This window comes from Papaver somniferum, unplaced genomic scaffold (assembly GCF_003573695.1).
Source record: "Papaver somniferum cultivar HN1 unplaced genomic scaffold, ASM357369v1 unplaced-scaffold_21, whole genome shotgun sequence".
NCBI lineage: Eukaryota > Viridiplantae > Streptophyta > Magnoliopsida > Ranunculales > Papaveraceae > Papaver > Papaver somniferum.
In genome coordinates this window covers 14115912-14136700 of record NW_020631041.1, presented here as the reverse complement: position 1 = coordinate 14136700, position 20789 = coordinate 14115912, and the positions used below count along the sequence as shown (strand labels likewise).

General features: G+C 36.3%; 3 protein-coding genes across 3 annotated transcripts; all 3 read right to left on the bottom strand.

The window, feature by feature from the left end:
• Positions 1-1736: 1736 nt before the first annotated feature.
• Positions 1737-4143, bottom strand: LOC113339268 (F-box protein At3g07870-like). Its single transcript, XM_026584569.1, has 2 exons — positions 3862-4143; positions 1737-3262 (listed from the first exon to the last, which is right to left on the bottom strand). Exon 2 carries the CDS (start codon positions 3228-3230, stop codon positions 1872-1874), a length of 1359 nt encoding a protein of 452 aa, XP_026440354.1. The 5' UTR covers positions 3231-3262; positions 3862-4143; the 3' UTR covers positions 1737-1871.
• Positions 4144-6850: 2707 nt separating this feature from the next.
• LOC113339421 (F-box protein At3g07870-like) lies at positions 6851-8944 on the bottom strand. The gene is made up of 2 exons (XM_026584704.1): positions 8889-8944; positions 6851-8276 (listed from the first exon to the last, which is right to left on the bottom strand). The coding sequence occupies exon 2, from the start codon at positions 8218-8220 to the stop codon at positions 6910-6912; it is 1311 nt and encodes a 436-aa protein (XP_026440489.1). The 5' UTR covers positions 8221-8276; positions 8889-8944; the 3' UTR covers positions 6851-6909.
• A 2379-nt stretch (positions 8945-11323) lies between these two features.
• On the bottom strand, positions 11324-12568 carry LOC113339640 (F-box protein At3g07870-like). The gene has a single exon (XM_026584880.1). It carries the CDS (start codon positions 12566-12568, stop codon positions 11324-11326), a length of 1245 nt encoding a protein of 414 aa, XP_026440665.1.
• Between the last annotated feature and the right edge of the window lie 8221 nt (positions 12569-20789).

The following is a 20789-nucleotide window of genomic DNA, read 5'->3' as shown; positions in this document are numbered from 1 at the left end:
CGCTCTTATCATGTATATTCGAAATTCCTCCTATTTCCTTCATTCTTTGGCTTTTATCCATCGATCATTTCGGTTTTTGGCTCGTCCTTCATAATTTCGCACATCTATCTGATTACAAATATTAGCATCCTTAATGTCTCCTCTGATTTCACCTATACTGCTTGGAATTGGAAACCTGATGCATTGATGTAACGTTGACGCTACCGCCTTTAATCCATGTACCCATGGTCTTCCCAACAACATGTTGTATGGTGACTCAATATCAATCACACATAGTGTTATCTTTGTTTCAACCTCTCCCAGTAATATTCGCGTCACGATTTCTCCCTTTGACTTTGTAACTGCTCTATTGAATCCATGAACATTATAGGCTGTAGGTGTCATTTCTGCATCTTTATATCCCATTGCTTTGGATGTGCGATAAAATAATATATCAACTGCATTTCCTGTATCTATCAATGTCTTATCAATCGCTCATCCTTCAAATGTCCTCTGGTTTGCAATAATGTTTTCTCGCTCGACTGTGACCGTAATTACCAATGGATCTGCTCGCTGTAAGTTTTCCTCTGGAATTTCATCTGCCGCAAAGGAAATCTTCACCTTTTTCCAATCTTGTAATGGTAATTCTTTCTCCACCGTTTCCATCTTCTTGCCTTCGTAATTTCTTTTATGAATTCTCCCGGTTATCGTTGCTTGAAAATCTGCCTCAGAAATTGATACTTTAGTTCTGTTATTACACTGTATATTTCGGCCTCTTTCTTGAATTAGTTTGACTCTTGCTGTCTTCATGGATCCCTTATGAATTTCAAATCTATTAACAGGAATTAACATCCAGAGCTGTTTTCTAGCGCCAAAAATGTAGTTGTAAGAAATCTTACAACTACACTCCACAATAGATGATTCAATCTCTAGGTGATCATTATGAACTCTTCTTTTATTAACCAAAGATTAAGAATGTTTACAAGAATGATTCAGGTATTACAACAATTCTACTTGAAACCTAAGCTTACTTTCTCTCTCTTCCGATTTCTTTTCCAAGACTTGTCCTGGAATACTCCCAGAAACAATGACTCTCTCCTTTATATAGAATTTTACATAGTGGATGATAGCTAAGAATCCCATTATTTTCGGGATCACTATGCGACATATTCGCTCATATACAATCGCTCATATACAATCGCTCATCTTCGCATAGCATACTTCTTCGCATAATTTTTCACACTTTACTCGTGACTTTGCTGACATCATCTGGTGCGTCATCTCAACTTTGCTATGTGCGATGCTCTTCGCTCAGGTTGTATTCTTCACTTTGCGTAATCAGTATCGTGTGCGATATTTAACTCCTACACAACTATTTAAAGGTTGTTTGGTTTTTACTGTTCGGATAACAACTATTTAGAGGCAAGAGGGTGTTTAAATGCTTCTACTTTTCAAGAAGCAAAAAAATTTCCTTCACAAAAAAGTCATAGTATCTGGAAATTATTTTTGAATTTCTCACATTAAATTTTCTAGCCAATCAGTATGAATTATTTTTGGGTATGACTAGGGCTGTAAATAATAACCGAAAATATATGATACCATAAGATCTTTCTTTTTTCCCTTGTGGTATTAACTTCTTACAATCTGAACCATTTTCTCCGGTTCATATTAACGAATCTCACACAACCATTGGCTATGAACAAATTCAATCACAAAGACGTACAGAAGAACGACAAAAGGAAAAAAAAAAATTAACAAAAGAGAAATTTAACTGATTTAAATTTGCACCACTACAAGAAATTTAACTGAAATCCAGTGATTTAGACAGAAAAACAAAATATCCATCGCTAGAACATAAACAAAAAAATATGGTGCCAATCATATGAGTGCCACTATGCATCCAACGAATATGAACATGATGTGTCTTGAGTATCCTCCTCCCTCTGTAGCTTTAAAAAGATCTCCTTTGGCGCTGGATTTACGCCATATCTTTTTCTGAGTTTACAGTTTTCTCCAAGAGCTTTCAGCGAAACAAATCTGTTCATGTGAGGAAACACATGACTAATTCCTTCATCTATAAGCCTTTCCAAATTTGCAGTCTCAGGATTATAACAGAAGAGACTAGAACGGCAGAGCAATAGAACTTCACCACTATTTGTAAGGGCACAAGGTGCTGCTTGACATCCAGTTGGTATGCTGAACTTCTTAATCCAAATTAATGAGTCATAATCGTCCTGCTCATTAAGGTCGAAAGACTCCAAAGTACCGCTTTCACCTTGCTTCCTTAAAAACCATATGTCTAATAAGGGTTCACCTGGTTTTTTATGAACAAAACACAAGCATCCTCCCAATACCTCAAGTTGAAAATAGTCCCACCTACCTATAGTGCGGTCAATAAGTGGGAATGGGAGAAGGTTTAGGTTCTCGTTAGCCAAATCAAAGGACAAAATCTTGTTTTCATTGGTAAGCCAATGAAGTGCTCCATTTGCCAAAGCACCAAATGGGGATCGGTAACTGAATATAGCATGAAAAGAGCCTCTAGTAGGTCTCAATGAGTAAGCAGTTTTTCCTATGTATCTCCAACCACTGCCACTGCCTAGCGTATATACCGTTACCTTCCCTAAAGGTTGGTTCTGGATATGGCAAATTTTTATGATTTTGTACTTCTTAGTAGAAGTATGGTAACCAAAACCACACACCATAGCATCACATTCTCTGTTTCTTTTGACATTCAGCCTTGGAATATTTACGTACTCACTGGTGATAGGGTTACAAATATAGCTAGGTTCTTGAACAATGATATGCTCGTTTTCCGAAAAGCAAATCAACCCGTTACATGAACCAACGACTGACTTACTAACAACAACAGGCTGGTTGATCTTTCTAAGTTTATAATTGTGCTGGTTCCGATACTCTCCATAGTAATATTGATTGCCTTTTTCCGGTGGAAAAATAAAGTTAAAAAAGTAAACCAACAACATCAACAATAGGAGCATGAGAAGAAAGACTTGGAAACTGTTACCATTAGGGTGTGATAATCGTTGCAAGTGCATATAAATATCGGAAGGATGGCCAATCAGGTCTCTCCATGCTGTGCATACTTCTCTGCATTGTATGATTGAATCAGCAGGTAAATGGGAAAATATCTCAAAAGTAAGTTCGGAGGGGAGAATCCTTTCCATACTGATATGCATCTCTTTGCGAATTTTAGCATTTTCTCTTTGGTCTTCAGACATGTGATAGATTGTCATCACTTCACCAATCGTTTTTTCTCCTTGTTTTCCTATTGAAAGTTGTACAGCAGTAATGTAAGAACCATAATATTATTACAAACAAGAAGATGATAATTAGTTCTAGAAAGCATAAAAATTAACATGAACTTGTCAAAAGATATCACTACGAATATATGTCTATTGTGATTAAACTTTTAGGCGTCCTTACATTTTCCTATACCATTATGACTTACACATTTTTAGACAACCGTATCATTGCAACTGTTCAAATGTGTGATGTTTATCTTCAGAAACAATCAACTATAATGAAATGGCGAAGCTATAAACAAGTGGTTAAAAACATCTCTCTAATTTATTCTACAATTTGATGAACACGTACATGAAAATCAAACACGAAAGGGTCTATCAATATATCGAAACTTGATAATAGAATTTTGATTAAATAACAATATATAGTCCAAGTAACATACCTTTTTTAAGCAACCCCAGATATCATATATAATGCTTTTAAAGAAACTATATCTGGATGAGTAATTTTATCAAACACTTCTCTAGCATTCTAAAACTAAAAGCATATAAAAAGTTTCAAAGAAAAAAAACCATAGAAAATGAAAACATTTACAAAGAAAACAAGGATAGAAATACATACCCTCAATTGGATCACATTTTCAACCTCAAGCTTCTGTTCTTCATCTCCTCTGTCAAAATGTGGGGTTTTTATTTATAAGGGAAATGGAATTAAGATCTTACCGGATCTCATATATTTTAGGAAGTTAGCTTTTTTGGGCGGGAATGGCGGGTTAGCTCCAACTTTCCATATATTAAGATTCCAAATTGTAATAGGACTCAATTTTCTAAAGGGAACTTAACAGATATACCCCTTTGACTTCAAAGGGTAATTTAGCTAGGTAGTCGGAAGAGGTGTCTACAACCTCTAGACTATGACTCCTATCAACACAAAAAACCAAAAACAAACAAATAAAAAAAGTACTTGGATAAATGAGGTTACCGTCTGGGTTCTGACTTTTCCATTTTGGGTTCTGACTTTTCCATTTTGGGTGATGATCTTATTGTCTTTTAGAGAGGTTAAAGAATTGTTTAGCAAGGCATGATGCTAATTTTATAATTGGCAACATTCTTTTGAATAGTGTAGGAATCGCGATTCAAAAAGGTGTTGGAGCTTAGCTTATTGCTAGGCTTCCAACTAATTTTTTATGTAATAATTCTTTTGATGATGATTAATTTAATTTTATATTTTAGAAAGAAAAAACGCCATCTTGTTTTGGGCAAAGATGAGTATTTGATACGGGGACTGTCAAGGAATCAACATTCTAAACAATCAAGTCAAAGACTTCACTTTGGATCAAGCATGAAAAAGAAAAGGAGATAGACAAGTAGCGAATCGACATTACAACTTAGCATCTGGAATCAACTTTCTGAATAGCTTTATGACCAGTCATAACGAAACTCAATATCAATAACCAACTTCATTTGGGCACTATCGTGTCCACCAAAAGTAGATTTTTTTGTGGAAAGCATCGAACGAAGTTTATCCATATTACCAATTTCAACATCTTTCCCCGATGCAATTCTGATCCTGAGATTGTTAGTCACATTATGTTTCACCATCATGGTTCTGAAGATTCTAGACATACTAATCTATTTGTAATTGGAGAATTTTTGGGCATCACTTATCCTTGTATAATAGCCCTTAAGTACAATAGTTTAATAATTTTTTTTTTGTAATCTTATACAGAAAATGGAAACTAGACTATCAAGATGGTGTTCTATAAACATATCTGAAGTTGGTAGGTCTGTTATTATGTTAAAGAATGTTACAAATACCAATCTTGTACATCACATGATTAGTTTCAAGCTTCCAGATGTAACTATTAACAAGATGAATTCTACTCAACAAAAATTTTGGAGGAATAAAATTAATAAAGGAAATCCACCCATCTCTTGGAGAAATGTCAGTTTACCCAAGGAAGAAGGAGGTCTAGGTTTCAGAGATCTCAAATTGTTCAATAGAGAATTACTTACCAAGTCTTCTTGGAGATTATGTATATATAATACTTCAGTGTGTGATTTATCCCTGAAAGCAAAATACTTCCCAGATGGCAAAGATTTTAACATCAAAGACAACCCAAATTCCACTTGGTTTTGGGGGAGCATAAGTTCTGAGCTTCTTTTCATTAAAAAATACAGTTGTTGTCGCATTGGTAATGACCAGAAAGTTTAGCTCTGGAGTTATAGATGGATACCTGATTTGTTAACACCTCATTCTCAAAAATCTGGTGTTCTTAATTATCCAGACTATACATAATTATGTTTATCAGCTGTTCTGAGATTCAGGAGTGTGGAATCATTCTCTTATTTTCTATCTTTTTGAAGCACCAGTTAAAACTTAATATATCTATTCATACACAACATGAAGACATAATGGTTTGGACTCTTAAGAGAAATGGTATATTCTCTGTTAAATCAGCTTACAACAAAAATGTTTGAAGAACAAAATGAGAATCTTTAAATTGGTCAAAGAATGCAATCTATTTTTAAGAAGTTGTGGAAGCTACCTCTGGTACCAATAATTGCTCAATTTATCTGGAAATGTCTCAAAGACATTTTTCAAACAAGAGACAAGCTGATGTTCGTTATTCAAAATGGAGATTATGGTTGTCCTCTCTGTTCTCAAACACTTGAAACTTCTTACCACTGTATCTTGCACTGCAATCTTTTAAAGGCAGTCTGGTTTGTTGTTCTTGGTATTCATATTCAACCTGATACAAATATAGTGGATTGGTTTTGCAATTGGTTTGACATGCTCCTCTCCCATCAGATACAATAAAAATATATAGCTATGTAAAATAACTATTGTTGCTTGGTGTATTTGGTCTGCCAGATCTGACAGTGTTTTTAAGGGTTGGAAGATTTTCCGGATTCCATCATTCTAAGAAGCAAGAAAGAAATAAAGTTATTTACAACTAAATTAGCTACTTTGATCTCTAGAGTTCCTAAACAGAGAAGGACAAATCACCATTAGAGTCCTCCTCCTATAGGCACTCATAAAATAAATTTGGATGGGTTTTTTAATTATTCTACTAAAACAGGGGCATTGGACTAATACTTTGTGATTTTGCAGGTACTCACAGGGGGTCAAAATGCATCTTCTTAGAGACATCTCTGAGTCTAGAATAGGTGGAATGCAAAGGATTATGGGAGGTAGTTCAATGGGCGGATGGTATGAAGCTGAAAAAGTGGATTTTGAACTGGACGCACAACTAGTAGCTGATGCAGTGAATAAAGAAGATTTCACCACAGACTCGAGAATTCGTAATATGATACTTGACATTAAAAATATCTTGTAGGAATAATATTTCTTGGCAATGTAGTTATGTGCCTAAAGACAAAAATAAAGTTGCAGACATCTTAACCAAGTTAGCTAGAATTTATTGTTGAAGTAGTGTTCGGATATTATCTACCTCTGAAGATATTCTATTTCAATTGCAAGAAGATGCAAAAACATGTAATCACTGAAAGTTAATCAATTAAATTTCTAGCTTGAAAAATAAAATAAAAATAAATTTCATGCATTGAAAAATAAAAAAAAATCAAAATGGTGTCTACAAAAGAGTAAATACTGGAATCTAAACTTAAAACTGGAAAATAAAAAATGTGGTGCGAATCATGAGTTCCACTATCCGCCCTTCAATCCCTTTGGCTGTGGTTCTATGCGGATTTCATTAGGTGCTGGATTAACATCATATCTTTTTCTGAATCTACATTTTTCTCCAAGAGCTTTCAGCGATACAAAAGTGTTCACGTGAGGAGTTACATTACGAAATACATTACGAAATTCGTTACCTGTAAGCTTTACCATGGATCCAGTTTGTGGATTATAAGAGATGAGAACAGCATAGCCAACAGCGTAGCCGACCAGTAGAATTTCACCATCATTATTAAGGGCGCAGAGCTCTACTCCACGTCTAAATGGTATGCTGAACTCCTTAATCCAGTTCAACTTGTCAAAATCGTCCTGCTCGTTCACGCCAAAACTAACGCTTACCCCTTTCTTCCTTAAGAACCATATGTCTAATCTTTCGATTGCATAAACAAAACACAAGCATCCTCCCAATACCTTAAGTTTGGAACGGTTCTGCCTACTTACAGCAGGGTCAGAAAATGGTGATGGGAGCAAGTATAGGTTCTCGGTATCCAAATCAAAGGACACAATCTTGTCTTCATCGTTAAGCCAATGAAGTGCTCCGTTCGCCAACGTACCAAATGGGGATCGACTACTAGATATACCCCGGGAAGGTCTCAATGAGTAAGCGGTTTCTCCTATGTCTCTCCAACCACTGCCACTCCCTAGAATATATACCTTGACATGCCCTAAAGGTTGGTTCTGGATATAGCATATTTCTACAATTTTGTACTTATTAGTAGAAGGATGATAACCAAAACCACACACCATAGCCTCAACCTTGTCGTCGCATTTAACATTCAGCCTTGGAAGATTGACGTACTCACTGGTGACAGGGTTGCAAATACAGCTGGGTTCATGGACACCAAAATGATTGGTTTCAGAAAAGCAAATCAAGCCGTTACATGACCCAACAACTAATTTACTAATAGTGGGAGGCTGGTTGACCCTTTTAAGTTTATAACTATGCTGGTTCTGATACTCTCCGTAGTAAATTTGGTTTCCGTTTTGCAGCGGAAACTTTAAACTAAAAAGTAAGCCAACGGGATCATTAGCAGCAGTATGAGAAGAAAGACTTGAGAAACTATTACCATCAGACTGTGATACTCGTTGCAAATGCAGATGAGGATCGGAAGGAGGACCAATTAGGTCTCTCCACCCAGTGCAAACTTCTCTGCATTGTATGACTTCATCAATGGGTAAGCGAGAAAGTATCTCCAAACTAAGTTCTGATGGGAGAAACCTCTCCATGTTTATATACACCTCTTGGCGAATTTTGACATTTTTTCTTTGGTCCCAAGACATGTGTGATAGTTTGTTGTTACTTCAAGAATGTCCTTTACCCGCCTCTTCTTTTCCTCCTGAAAGTTGTAGAGCAATAATGTAAGGACCATGATTATTACAAAACCAAGGTACTTCTACACAAGAAGCCAATAACTAGTTTTTAGTACGCTAAAGCTTGAAAATTGGCATAAACTTGTCAGACTAGACCTGCCCATACTGTGTTACTTTAACTTATTGGTTCATATCACCTTCACATTCAATTTCCTATACCATTATACATTTTTCTGACAACCCTGTTTGTGTAACCGTGGTGATGTTTATGTCCAGAAACAATCAACTAATAATGTTTTCATATCTATTATGACAAAAAGAGGTAAACCTCACTCTACTTCTAGAGAGAAAACACATCAGTAAAAATATACATGAAAAACCAAACACCAATGGTAATCACGGTTAACTTCACATCTAAACATACAAGAATTTTGATTAAATAACAATCCAAAAAAACAAGGAAATATACATGTTTAAGCAACCCAAGATATCATAATAATGTTTTAAAAGAATCTATATCTAGATGAGTCATTTTATCAACCAATATAAAATCTATCACCACAACCAAGCAATTTCCCAACTGAAAAATCATACAAAACCGAATTATGTAGAAAGAAATTAAGAACAGAAACACATACCCTTAAAGCCCTAACTGGGTCGGTACTCGAATATTCATTTCCGTATGTGTTCTTTTTCTTCTTCTCCTCTGTAAAAGGTAGGGTTTTGATTTATAGGGATAAAACAAGATCTTATGGGATCATACAAGTATATTTTAGGTAGGCGGTTACCTATTTATGAGGGGGAATATTAGATTTTATTTTTATTTTTTCGATTTAAATTTTAAACTGAAATAAGAGCAAATTTTCCCTTTGACTTCCTCCATCTTTGTATAGTCAAGGGTGAGTCCAATTTTGTGCACACTCCTTTAAAGAGTGTGCACATAACAAATCAATTCTGTTGGCTGTTCAAAAACCAACAGTTATCTATTTTGTTTTCTTTTATTATTTTAATATAATTAGGATCCAAAAATAGGGGTCGAGATCGTCTGTGCCAATGCTTGTGTGTGCCCTATGTGCCATACCAATAGAAACACGCCACATCATTTCTCTCATTAACCATGACTAACTAAATAGATTTTCTATTTATACAACACTAATCGATTAGGAAAGATAATTAATTAGTTAAAGAAGATATTACAAATCCAAAAGAAAATACCGTGTTTCTATTGGTGTGGCACATAGGGCACACCCAAGCATTGGCACAGACGATCTGGACCCCAAAAATAACAAATGAGATGCGTGTTTTAAGGGGAAATTTTTTTATGGAAAGTTTTGCGGCTTATTTGTTGATCATAACGGAGAAACATGTGATGATCCTTCCATTTTGTGTCTTTAGCTAGAAGATTAGTTTACTTTGGTGAGTTCAAAATTATTAGTTTATGGATTTTCATTTCGTTGGTATCTAATTTGGTGAGTTCTTAATTATTTTACGATCAACAATATATGGGTTGGATCAACAACTAAAGGAAACTTTTCTAGAGTTCTAATACTGGTATATTTGATGTGATTAAAAATGCGAACGTTTGTTTCAGATTGCCCTAAAGTTTAAGAATCTTAGAAATCGAATTGTTGAGAAGCTATTCACATCTTTAGGTTGTAATCATGTTGAATTGAAAGTACCAATTAACGAAGACATTATGCATGATTGTTGAAGAGGAAAAAATATCCAAATAGAAGTGGTTTTGATTTTGATAATAAAAGAAGAAAAAAAAGTAAAGTGGATAGTAATAATCATGATCATCCAGTTGAAATACATTTAAAGCCAAGGAATAATCGGATACAGTTGTGATTTAGCTAAAGCTTTGACCGAGGACATTGAAAAAAAATGTTAATGAATATAAAGAATCTTTTACATATTTCCTTTTATGGTATTTATATATACACTTGTCATTTTTAGATTATAAAAACAGAAAATGGAAGAAATATGAATATTAGATAACGGTTGGTTTTGGACAACCAATAGGATGAATTTGTTATGTGCACACAGAATTGGACTCGTCAAGGGTGATAATAACCTTGGAGGTGGACATAAAATTAAGGGCCAGATGCAAACGCAAGTATTAACATCGCCAATTCAGGCGTGAATTTATTCCTTTTGATTCACGCCTGGCTGTGGACAGACATATAGTTATGCTTTCCAAATGGTTTAGGAGTTCGAAAGTGTTGGAGGTTGGGGATAGTTCTGGGACGGACCTAGGATTTTCTCTAGGGTAAGGTTGGATTGTAACAGTCGATAGTGCGGTCGAAGGCCGCGGCAAATTTTTTTGGAATACACATCACATAATTAGTGGCCAAATAACGATCCATCCGTACAATACTAAATATATAGGGAAACAAAAGTTAAAACGAACACAAATAACAGAAAAACAAAGTGATTACCAAAAGAAAAGAAAGTAAGAATAGAAAGACAGTGAGTGGAAAACAATTATTTACTTTAAACATGACTTAAATTAGCTAAAAATCACGTATAATTAGCTAAATACAACTAATATGTGGACTAAATATAAAATTTAACCCAAAATTTCTATAAAAAAATTTGTTTACCCAAAAATTAGGGACGGGCTATAGCCTCCTCTAGCCCCTTGCTAGGCCCGTCCCTGGGATAGTTCATTAAAGAACGTGGAGTAGTGCATGCAATGACACATGATAATGAGATATTAGTTAGGATATATTAAGATTTGGTCCACTCAGGCGACCGTGAAGTAGGTAAGAAATGACCGTTTGATTTGTTAGTGAACTAGGTAAAATAGTGCATTTTTACAAAACCATTGGCCATGAACAATGCCAAACAGATCACAGAGAAGAACGATAAAAGAGAAAAACAATCAACAAAGCGTAATTTAACTGATGTAAATGCGCATCATCAATCCGAAGAAATCTCAACATAGCAAATATTGAAAGTCTGAAATTCATTGAATAATCGAAACTTAAGACAAAAAAAGAAAAGAAAAAAGAAAAAAAAATCCATTGAGTTCCACTATGAATGCAACTATCTGAAACAGAATGAAAAAGGTTTATGCATCAATCTCTCCGTTATCCTCCATCCGTATTCCTACGAAGATCTCTCTTTGCTCTGGATTTGTGAGGAAATACATGAGAATTTCCTTATCTGTAAGCCTTTCCAAGGCTGCAGTTTCTGGATCATAACAAAAGAGACTAGAATTGTAGTGAAGTAGAACTTCACCACTATTTGTAAGGGCACACGGGACTGCATCACGTCCAATTGGTATGCTGAACTCCTTAATCCAGAACAACGACTCGTAATCATCCTGCTCATTCACGTTAAATCCACTGTTTTCCCCTTTCTTAACTAATAGCCATATGTCTAATAAGTCACCTTGCTTTGCATGAACAAAACACAAGCATCCACCCAGTACCACAAGTTTAAAACTGTCCCACACACTTATAACCCGGCCGTCCCTAGGTGGTGTTCGGAGCAAGTATAGGTTCTCCTTAGCCAAATCAAAGGACACAATATTGTATTCCTTGTCAATCCAATGAAGTGCTCCATTTGCCAATGTACCAAATGGGGATCGATAACTAGAAATACCCCGAAAAGAGTCTCTTGTAGGTCGCAATGAGTAAGAGGTTTCTGCTATGTCTCTCCAACCACTGCCACTGCCTAGGGTGTATACCTTGACTCGCCCTAAAGGTTGGTTTTGGATATAGCAAATGTTCACGATTTTATACTTGTTAGTAGAAGGATGGTAACCAAAACCACACACCATAGCCTCGAATTCACTGTCACTCTCGCTTTTAACATTTAGCCTTGGAAAATTTGCGTAATCTCCAGTGATAGGGTTAGAAATATAGCTAGGTTCATGGACACCAAAATGACTAGTCTCAGAAAAGCAAATCAACCCGTTACATGAACCAACTATTGACTTACTAACAAAGGAAGGCTGGTTCTGATACTCTCCACAGTAAGTATTGTTACTATTTTCCTGTGTAAATATAATGCTCAAAAGTAACCCAACCGTAGCATTATGAGAAGAAAGACCTGACAAACTGTTACCATTATGCTGTGCTAATCGTTGCAAGTGGATATTAGTAAAGGAAGGATGACGAAGTATGTCTCTCCATGCTCTACACACCTTTCTACATTGCACGACTGAATCAGTGGGTAAGCGAGAAAGTATTTCTAAAGTAAGTTCTGACGGGAGAATCCACTGCATGCTTATATGCATCTCTTGGCGAATTTGACGTTTTTTCTCCCTCTTGGTCTTACTGAAAGTTGTAGGGCAGCAATGTAAAACCATGTTATTGGAGCAAAACCGATGTATTTCTATACAAGAAAATGATGATTATAGTACTGTAAGGATTAAAATTGGCATGAAATTGTCAAGCGAGCACTAGGTATATCTGGTTATTGTGATTATACTTTTACGTGCTAGACGTTCATATCACCCTACCATTAAGTTTCTTATAACATTATCACTTATTTTTCTGACCACCCTATATGTGAAACTATTCAAATGTGTGACGTTTATGTTCAGAAACAATCAACTAAGAACGTGACATATCTATCTATATATATATTATAATAAAATGGCTAAACTATGAGAAAGAGGTAAACCTCACTCTAATTCCAAAGACCAAGCACATCAGAAAAAAAAAACACACACACACATATGATGTTCAACTTGGGATTTTGTAGTCTTAGTCTAATATAATTTTCTCGTTGCTCGAAAGATCTTATTTTGATATATAGGCTTTGTATATCTTTCTAAAAGCACAAGTTGTTGTTTTCAGAATTTTCTTTCTTTCTTTTGTGAGGCAAGGTTTATGTCCCTTCATTTCTTATATTTTTTTCTCTCTTTTTTAAAATAAAAATTTATAGCCTAGGGAAAAAAGAAAAAAACATGAAAAATCAACACGAAAGGATTAATCAAGGTTAACTTGATAGAGTTTTTGACTACATAATCACACGAATTTTAAAGAAGATACATATTCTAACCAACCCCAGATTATTTTTGTTTTTTAAAATGACCCCAGATTTGAGTCAGATTTATCATATACTCCCTCCGTCCCTAATTAAATGACCTAGTTAAAATTTACTAGTACATTTAGAAATGATTTATCTCTCAAACTATACAACACATTTTCGTAAATTTTGTATTATTAGAAAACATTTTAAAACACCTACCTAATGAATATAAATATGACTATCAAATTTTACATATTTTTTATAATAATATTAATTTATTACTCCACTTATTTATGGTATAGGTCATCTAATTAGGGACAGAGGTAGTAATGTTTTAAAAAAAACTATATATGGATGAATAATTTAATTAAACCCTAGTCTTACAGTCTAAGTCCCAAAGTTATTTCCCAATACAGAGAAAGTAATACAAAATTAATGCATGAACAGAGAAAATAGGAAAAGAAACACATACCTTCAACTGGATCATTGCTTTTTCTTCTTCTTCCCCTCAGTAAAATGTAGTGTTTTTGCTTCTAATAGAGGAAAGGGAAGATCTTATCAGATCATGTATTTTAGGTAGTTATTATATCCTTGACTTCGTCTTCTTCCCTTATGTAAAATGTAGTGTTTTCATTTATAGGCCAAAAGGAAGATCTTATGGGATCCTATATTTTAGGCGGTTGTTATGTACTTGGGCGGGATTTACTTTTACTTAAATTTCAAATAGAATTACTATCCTTTGACTTCATGATCTTTATAGATAGTCAAAGTTGACAAATATATGTATTTGTTGACTCATTAACAACCATCTGACCGGTTTTCAAATCGACCTGACTCATTTATCATTTATCATGCGTCAGATTGTAAATCGAAAATTCCCGGCACACGCATAACAATAATAAATCTTTTTTTATCGGTAAAGAAATTAGTGTTGTTGAGTTTCGTGCATAATAATAATAATAATAATAACGGGTCCCTAGCTCAGCTGGTCATCCCTGTTCCCCAAAAGTTTAATGCATTCCAGGAGGTCACAGGTTCGAGTCCCCAATGGCGTAATATTGCAGGAATTAACATGGAATGTAGTGTTAGTTAACATGGAAGGTAGTGTTAGTTTGCCCCCTTTGTGACACAATCTCAGCCCCCCTCCCGCCGTTTCGGCTCCCTTGGCTAGGTTACCCATGAAGCTCGCTGGTAGATTAGCACAGCAACCTGTTCAATTAATATATTAATAATAATAATAATAATAATAATAATAGTTAAACGATCTGACACAACATGATAGCTTAGTACGCATTAGCAATACGCTTTCTAATTAAATGGCACCACAAATACTTGATTTCCATTCATCAGCAACCTTTGAGAGTGAATTGTAAGAAGACCCTCCTTCATTCATAGCTTCACTCATCAATATTTGAAGTTGTTTTGCTCTACTTCTCAAACGGAAACCCATACGATTAGTGTCTTCATTACCTTCATTATCCATTAACAACCTAACTAATCTTTCAATCTCTTCCTTACCGACAACTCCATTTTCATCACTCTTAACTCTCACCGCAACTCCAATCTCTTCTTCAAGCATTGCAGCATTACTCCGTTGTTCTGCGTATAATGGCCATGCTATCATGGGCACACCACTGCATATGCTCTGATACCATGTTAAGGATCGAGCAAGAGAGAGGAGAGCATAAACGCGGAAACATAAAAGACTACATTGATAATAATTCTTGGTATATCTTTCTCATTAATTCTCTAGCTATTTATACAATCACAAGACTTGGCTCTCAAGGCACAAGACTTGGTTCTCAAGATATTCTATTCCTAATATAACTCACACAACTCTCCTAAATATAGTCTTTCCTATATTATTTCCTAATAGAAGATTAATGGGTTTGTGGAATATCAATGATAGAGCTGCTGCCATTATTGGCAGTCGATGATGAGGCAGTGACGAGACCGAACGATTATTGTTAGCTGCGGAGGATGGGCATGGTGATAGCTGGCTGTTGCTGCAGTGGTCAATGGAGATGGCAGTGAGATGACGAGAGTGGTGGTTTCTGATTTTAGGATGATCACGATGGAGAAGACAGGGAATGGTGATGCTGCTATGTTCGAGTCAACAGGGTATGGTGGTGATCAATGATATGGAGAGTTTGGCCGTGGTGCAGTGGAGATAAATGATGGAAGTCGAAAGAGCTGGAGTTGGTTATCACTGGTGTTGGCAGAGAAGCTGGAGTATCGGGGTTGAGTCTGGTGGATGATGATGGCTGCTGCCATTAACAGGGACCGAGCAGTTCAGGGAATGGTCGTGCTGAACGTAACCAATGATGCAGATTGGTAATGGTGATACGGACTGAAATGGAGAAGTTGGAACTTGAGCAGGATTCGAAGATAAAGGGAAGATGCATATGACAGTGGAGAATAATGAGGAGTTGTGCTGATAGGGACTGAACGAAGGAGGCATATCGAGTTTGATAGTGAGTTAAACAGGGACGTAGCACGAGCTGTAGTTGCTGTTGGGATATGATCGAGAGTTCAATAGTTATGTCGCTGTCATTAATTTGCAGTGATGATGATGTCCGATAAAAGAGTTCAAGCTAGAGGAGGTTATGAACTCAGGATGCTGCTGCCAATATTAAGGACGCTGTAATGATTCAGGCCGACGAGCTTTGCATTGGCAGTAACAATGAAGTGTTGTGATTGATTCTCGATAAGAATGTGAGGATGGAGAAGTTGAGCTATGAACAGATGCCACGATGTTAGCTGGACTGATGGGGGAAGGAGTCATGGAGCTTTGGTTGAGATGAGATTCTTTTCGTGACAAGAGTTACACTGTCAGTTCCACAGGACTAACAACTAGGCTACTAAATGGGCTGGATCTTGAGTGCGATCCCAATAGGCTATTTAGCTAATATTTGCACGACCAGAATTAAGGGTGCGGCTAGTTCAAGTTTCAGAAGGAATTTGCAACTTACTTTGCACGGGGCGTGATGCACGGGACACAATTCTTAAGGAGGTGCACTTTCCTATGTTAACTAGACTTCCTAGTTTCTTCAAGAAGAGGTTACAAAACTCTATATGTAGGGAAGCTTACATACAATTTGGGATATCTTCTTTTCACCGTTTTTCTCCCCCTTAGGGGAGAAAACTATCTCTTTTCTTTGTTCTTTTTATTGTTAAGGATGAATTCAAAGTTCTAATTGTGAAGCTCAATTATTTACAAGTTTGTTTCAAGTTTTAAAGTTAATCATTGTGGATTGTTTTTACCATATCGAAGGTTTATGATTGATTCTTAGATTGGTTTGGGTGGCCAACTAGATTAGTCTATTAATCATTCTAATGCTAGTAGAGAGTTGAGTCGATCCGTAATTGTCGCTTACCTCCTACATAAGTAGAAATCGCAAGACCTTGCGGAGGGATTCTGTGGAGCAATTGCGAGTAAAGACAACACCAGTAAGTGGACCGACCGTACCGAGTTTAACTGTTGGGATCAAACCTAAATTCATAAATATTAATGCGTTCGGGGAATTACATCTTGTAAGCGAACCTCAAGGTGGTTCTTTTGAATAGAATCCGGTAGTCGGGCGCTTTCGTATCCGGTGATACAAGGAGTTTTGGGGATAGCTAAGCGTACCTGCTTTCCTACGGTTGGTGACAATTGATTCTAACAAGATATAAATGGGTACAATGTTGAGTTAACGGTTAGTAACGGCGAAGGATTTCTTCATTATATTTTTCTTATTATCCTTTTTATCCTTATTTTATATTCTCGTTGATTTAGATAACATATCAATTGCATTACTCCTCGTGGGAACGATCCTTACTACCATTATATTATTATTTAATTAGTGGGAAACATCTTATTATTTTGGCTCACCAACTTTCTGCCGGGTTTAGAGTCCTGTTGAAAAGAAATATCCATCCATTATCATATAATTCACCCACCTAAGCCATTTTCTGTTGAAAAGATGGTTTATTTTCTGTATAATCTCGAATACTTTTATCTGAAAGCCCTCTTTTCAAGCCAACAATCCTGCCAGAACCTGATGGATAAGCCATTCTTTACCTGCACATTCACAGAGTCGATAAACACTTTATTTTATCTAAGTATGCTAAACCACATACTTCTCTTAACCGGATATTTAACTTGCAAAGAAAGTAAACCATCGTATTCTGCATTAGTTTTTTCACAAACGATTCTCCTCCATAGTGTCATCTTCTCCTTGCAGTATCTAATATGCCACTTATCTAACAATGATTTATTCACCAGTCTCAAACTAAGAATGCCTAATCCACCCTTCCTCTTTGGTTTACATATTTGTTTGAAAGAAATCCAACTCATCTTCTTCTTTTCCTCATCTTATCCCCATAGAAAACGTCTCATTATCGTATTTAACCTTTTTTCAACTGATACCGGAAGGTGATGCAGAGACATAAAGTACACCGCCAAACTCTCAAGAGAACTTCTAATCAAAACAACCCTACCTGCCTTGTTCAAATACCTTCTTTCCCACGGAGCAAGTTTTTTTTGCATCCTTTGAATAATGACTTCAAAGATAATCTCGCTTCTTCTATTAGATACAATGGGCATACCTAAGTAAATAATAGGTAATGACTCGACTTTGCACCCTAGTTGCAACGCTCCAAATGGTCTGCACCTATGATCACCATTGTGCTCTTCTCTAGGTTCAGTCGAAGGCCTGTTAAGATCTCAAAAATAGCTAGAATCACCAACAGTCTTCTCACCTCAACTGTAGTTGCGTCTAAGAAAATAATTGTATCATCGGCGAACTGTAGATGAGACAGAACTGTTCCTCCCTCCTTCATCCAAAAACCATTGAGCTTACCTTGTGCAACTGCATTGTTGATAAGTAAAGATAACACCTCTACTACCAAAAGGAAGAGAAGGGGTGATAAAGGATCCCCTTGACGAATTCCTTTTGATGGTTTCATCAACTGAGTTGCTTCTCCATTGACCAGGATTGAAAACTGAGCTTCAGTCACACACCACTTCATCCACTTAATCCACTTCATCCCAAAACCATTCTTCGCCAAAATAGAACTAAACTGGACAACTTACATTATCGAAGGCCTTCTGCATATCAATCTTACACATAACCCCTGGATTTTGTTGCCTCAACCTGCTATCGATCAACTCATTAGCAATCAAGATACAGTCTAGTATTTGTCTATCCTTAACAAACGCTCCCTGTGCATTAGAAATGAACCCTGGCATGACTATTTTCAATCTTTCAGCTAGTAGTTTACAAAGAATTTTGTAAAAACTATTAATTAAGCTCAGTGGTCGAAAATCTATCACCGTAGCAGAATCCTCTTTTTTTGGAATTAGTTTCAAGAAAGAAACATTCGGTCTTCTATCTGGATTCCCAGTGACATGAAATTTGTATATGGTTGCCAAAACGTCTTTTTTTAGAACTTTCCAACACGCTTTGAAAAACTCCAAATTATACCCATCTGGCCCTGGAGCCTTGTTTGCACCACACAACTTTATAGCTTTGAAAACCTCTTCTTCTTCAAACTTCCTTTCTAGCCAACCTTGATGCACTGAATCGATAGTCCTGAACTCCATATTATTAAAAAAAGGGTTTATAGGTGAGTCAGCAGTAAACAAACCTGTATAATATTCATGTATTTCTCTTTTGATGACTTCATGATTAAACACGTCTGCACCATTCACCTCCAGCTTCGTTATACATTTCCGCTTCCTTTTACCACTTGCAATTTTATGGAAATAATTAGTATTCTTATCTCCATCTTTTAAGCCTTTAACCTTCGCCCTCTTATACGCCATTCTAGCTCTAGTACACTTCACTTTGTTCAAAGACTCCAGCAAATCAGCTCTTTCTCCAAGCTGGGAAGAAGTTAAAACTGTAGACTCCTCCGCGATATTCAAATCATTTATTTTCTTCTTAAGATCCTCCTCCTCCTTTCTCACACACCCAAAAGTAGTTCTGCTCCAAATTTTGATGAAAAATTTCAAATTCTGTAACTTCTTAAATAGAACATAACCAGGAGCGCCCACAAAATCAAGAGAATTCTACCACATCTCCACGAGCTTTACAAAATCAGGATGTTCTAACCAGTGATTCTCAATCTTAAAGCAAGAATGAGTTTTTGTTGATGGGATTAAATCCAGAAGTAAATCATTATGGTCGGATATGGTACGAATCAATGTTGTTTGAGTGACATTGTTAAACCTAGCATCAAAAGCAGGACAAATCAAACATCTATCCAGCGTACATAGCAACAAATCATCTTGCTTATTACTCCATGTATACGCTCCACCATGTAATAGAATATCAATTAGCTCTTGTTCAGAAATAAAATCATTGAGAAACTTCATATTTCTCACTTCCCCACCAGGCTTGTTCCTCTCCGAGTCATTCCTAACCGCATTCACATCGCCAAGGAAACACCATGCTTCTGAAGACCACTCTCTTACCTCAGCCAGACCTTTCCAAAAAATATCTCTCATACTATGATCCCAAGGAGAATATGCATTCGTTAGTAAGAACTTGAAGCCTGAGTTTCTAAAACGGAAAACACAAGTAATAGAATTTAACCCCGTCTTGTTATCCAACAATTCCAACTGAGTATTGTCCCAGATTGTTATAAGACCTCCACTGTTGTCTACAGACCCTTGAGAAGGTAAATATTCCATCCCAAAGTATGAGTCGTACCACAATTGTCGAACAAACCAATGAGTTAGTCTCTTGAATGCAACATACAACACATTTATGCTCAACAATTATGTCTCTCACCGCGATTTGTTTGCCATAATCATTTAAGCCTCTTAAGTTCCAAGAAACAATCTTAGTTCCCATCAATAAAATTATTATCCATTGAACTTATCTCATCATTCTCATCCTCATCACTAGAGGATTTAGAAACACTCGAGTCGCAACTGTCAACTATTCTCTGGCCTTCAGCGATGGCTTTATACTTGTCCCTATACTTGAACAAGGTCTCATCTATGACTGCTTTAGCCTATACTTCATCATTAGATGAGATACCACCCATTATGCAACATAATTCCACTACTAGTTTTGAAGTAGAAAATATTACCTCATTCGAGTCAATATTCTCATTCTGAATACCACCCAGCTTGATGACAATTTGATCATCAACCACATTGAAAAGCTCCATCATGTGGTCTGCCTGTGAATTCTGTACTAGTAATGGAGTTTCTGAACCAAGATTCTCCTCCATCTGACTAGAGTGCAAGACCATTAAAGGTCGTCGGCACGAGATGAGGAATCAAACCTTCTGTCTGTACACGAGTCTATATTTTGAACATTAGCACCTGGAATGGTAGGCACTACCACCCCCCACCACTTCCATTGGTGAATGTCCGATCACTATCTGAGTCCTTAGATGACACCGGAATGATAGGTACTTCACCTTCACTTCCAGGCATTCCTAGTGTTCCAAGTGCCTCAACAACAATTGCACTATCAATAATATCAAGCCTATCTGAGGTGGGAACGTCCCATTCACTTCCACACTTATCCAGAGCTTGAAACTTATTGGCAGTG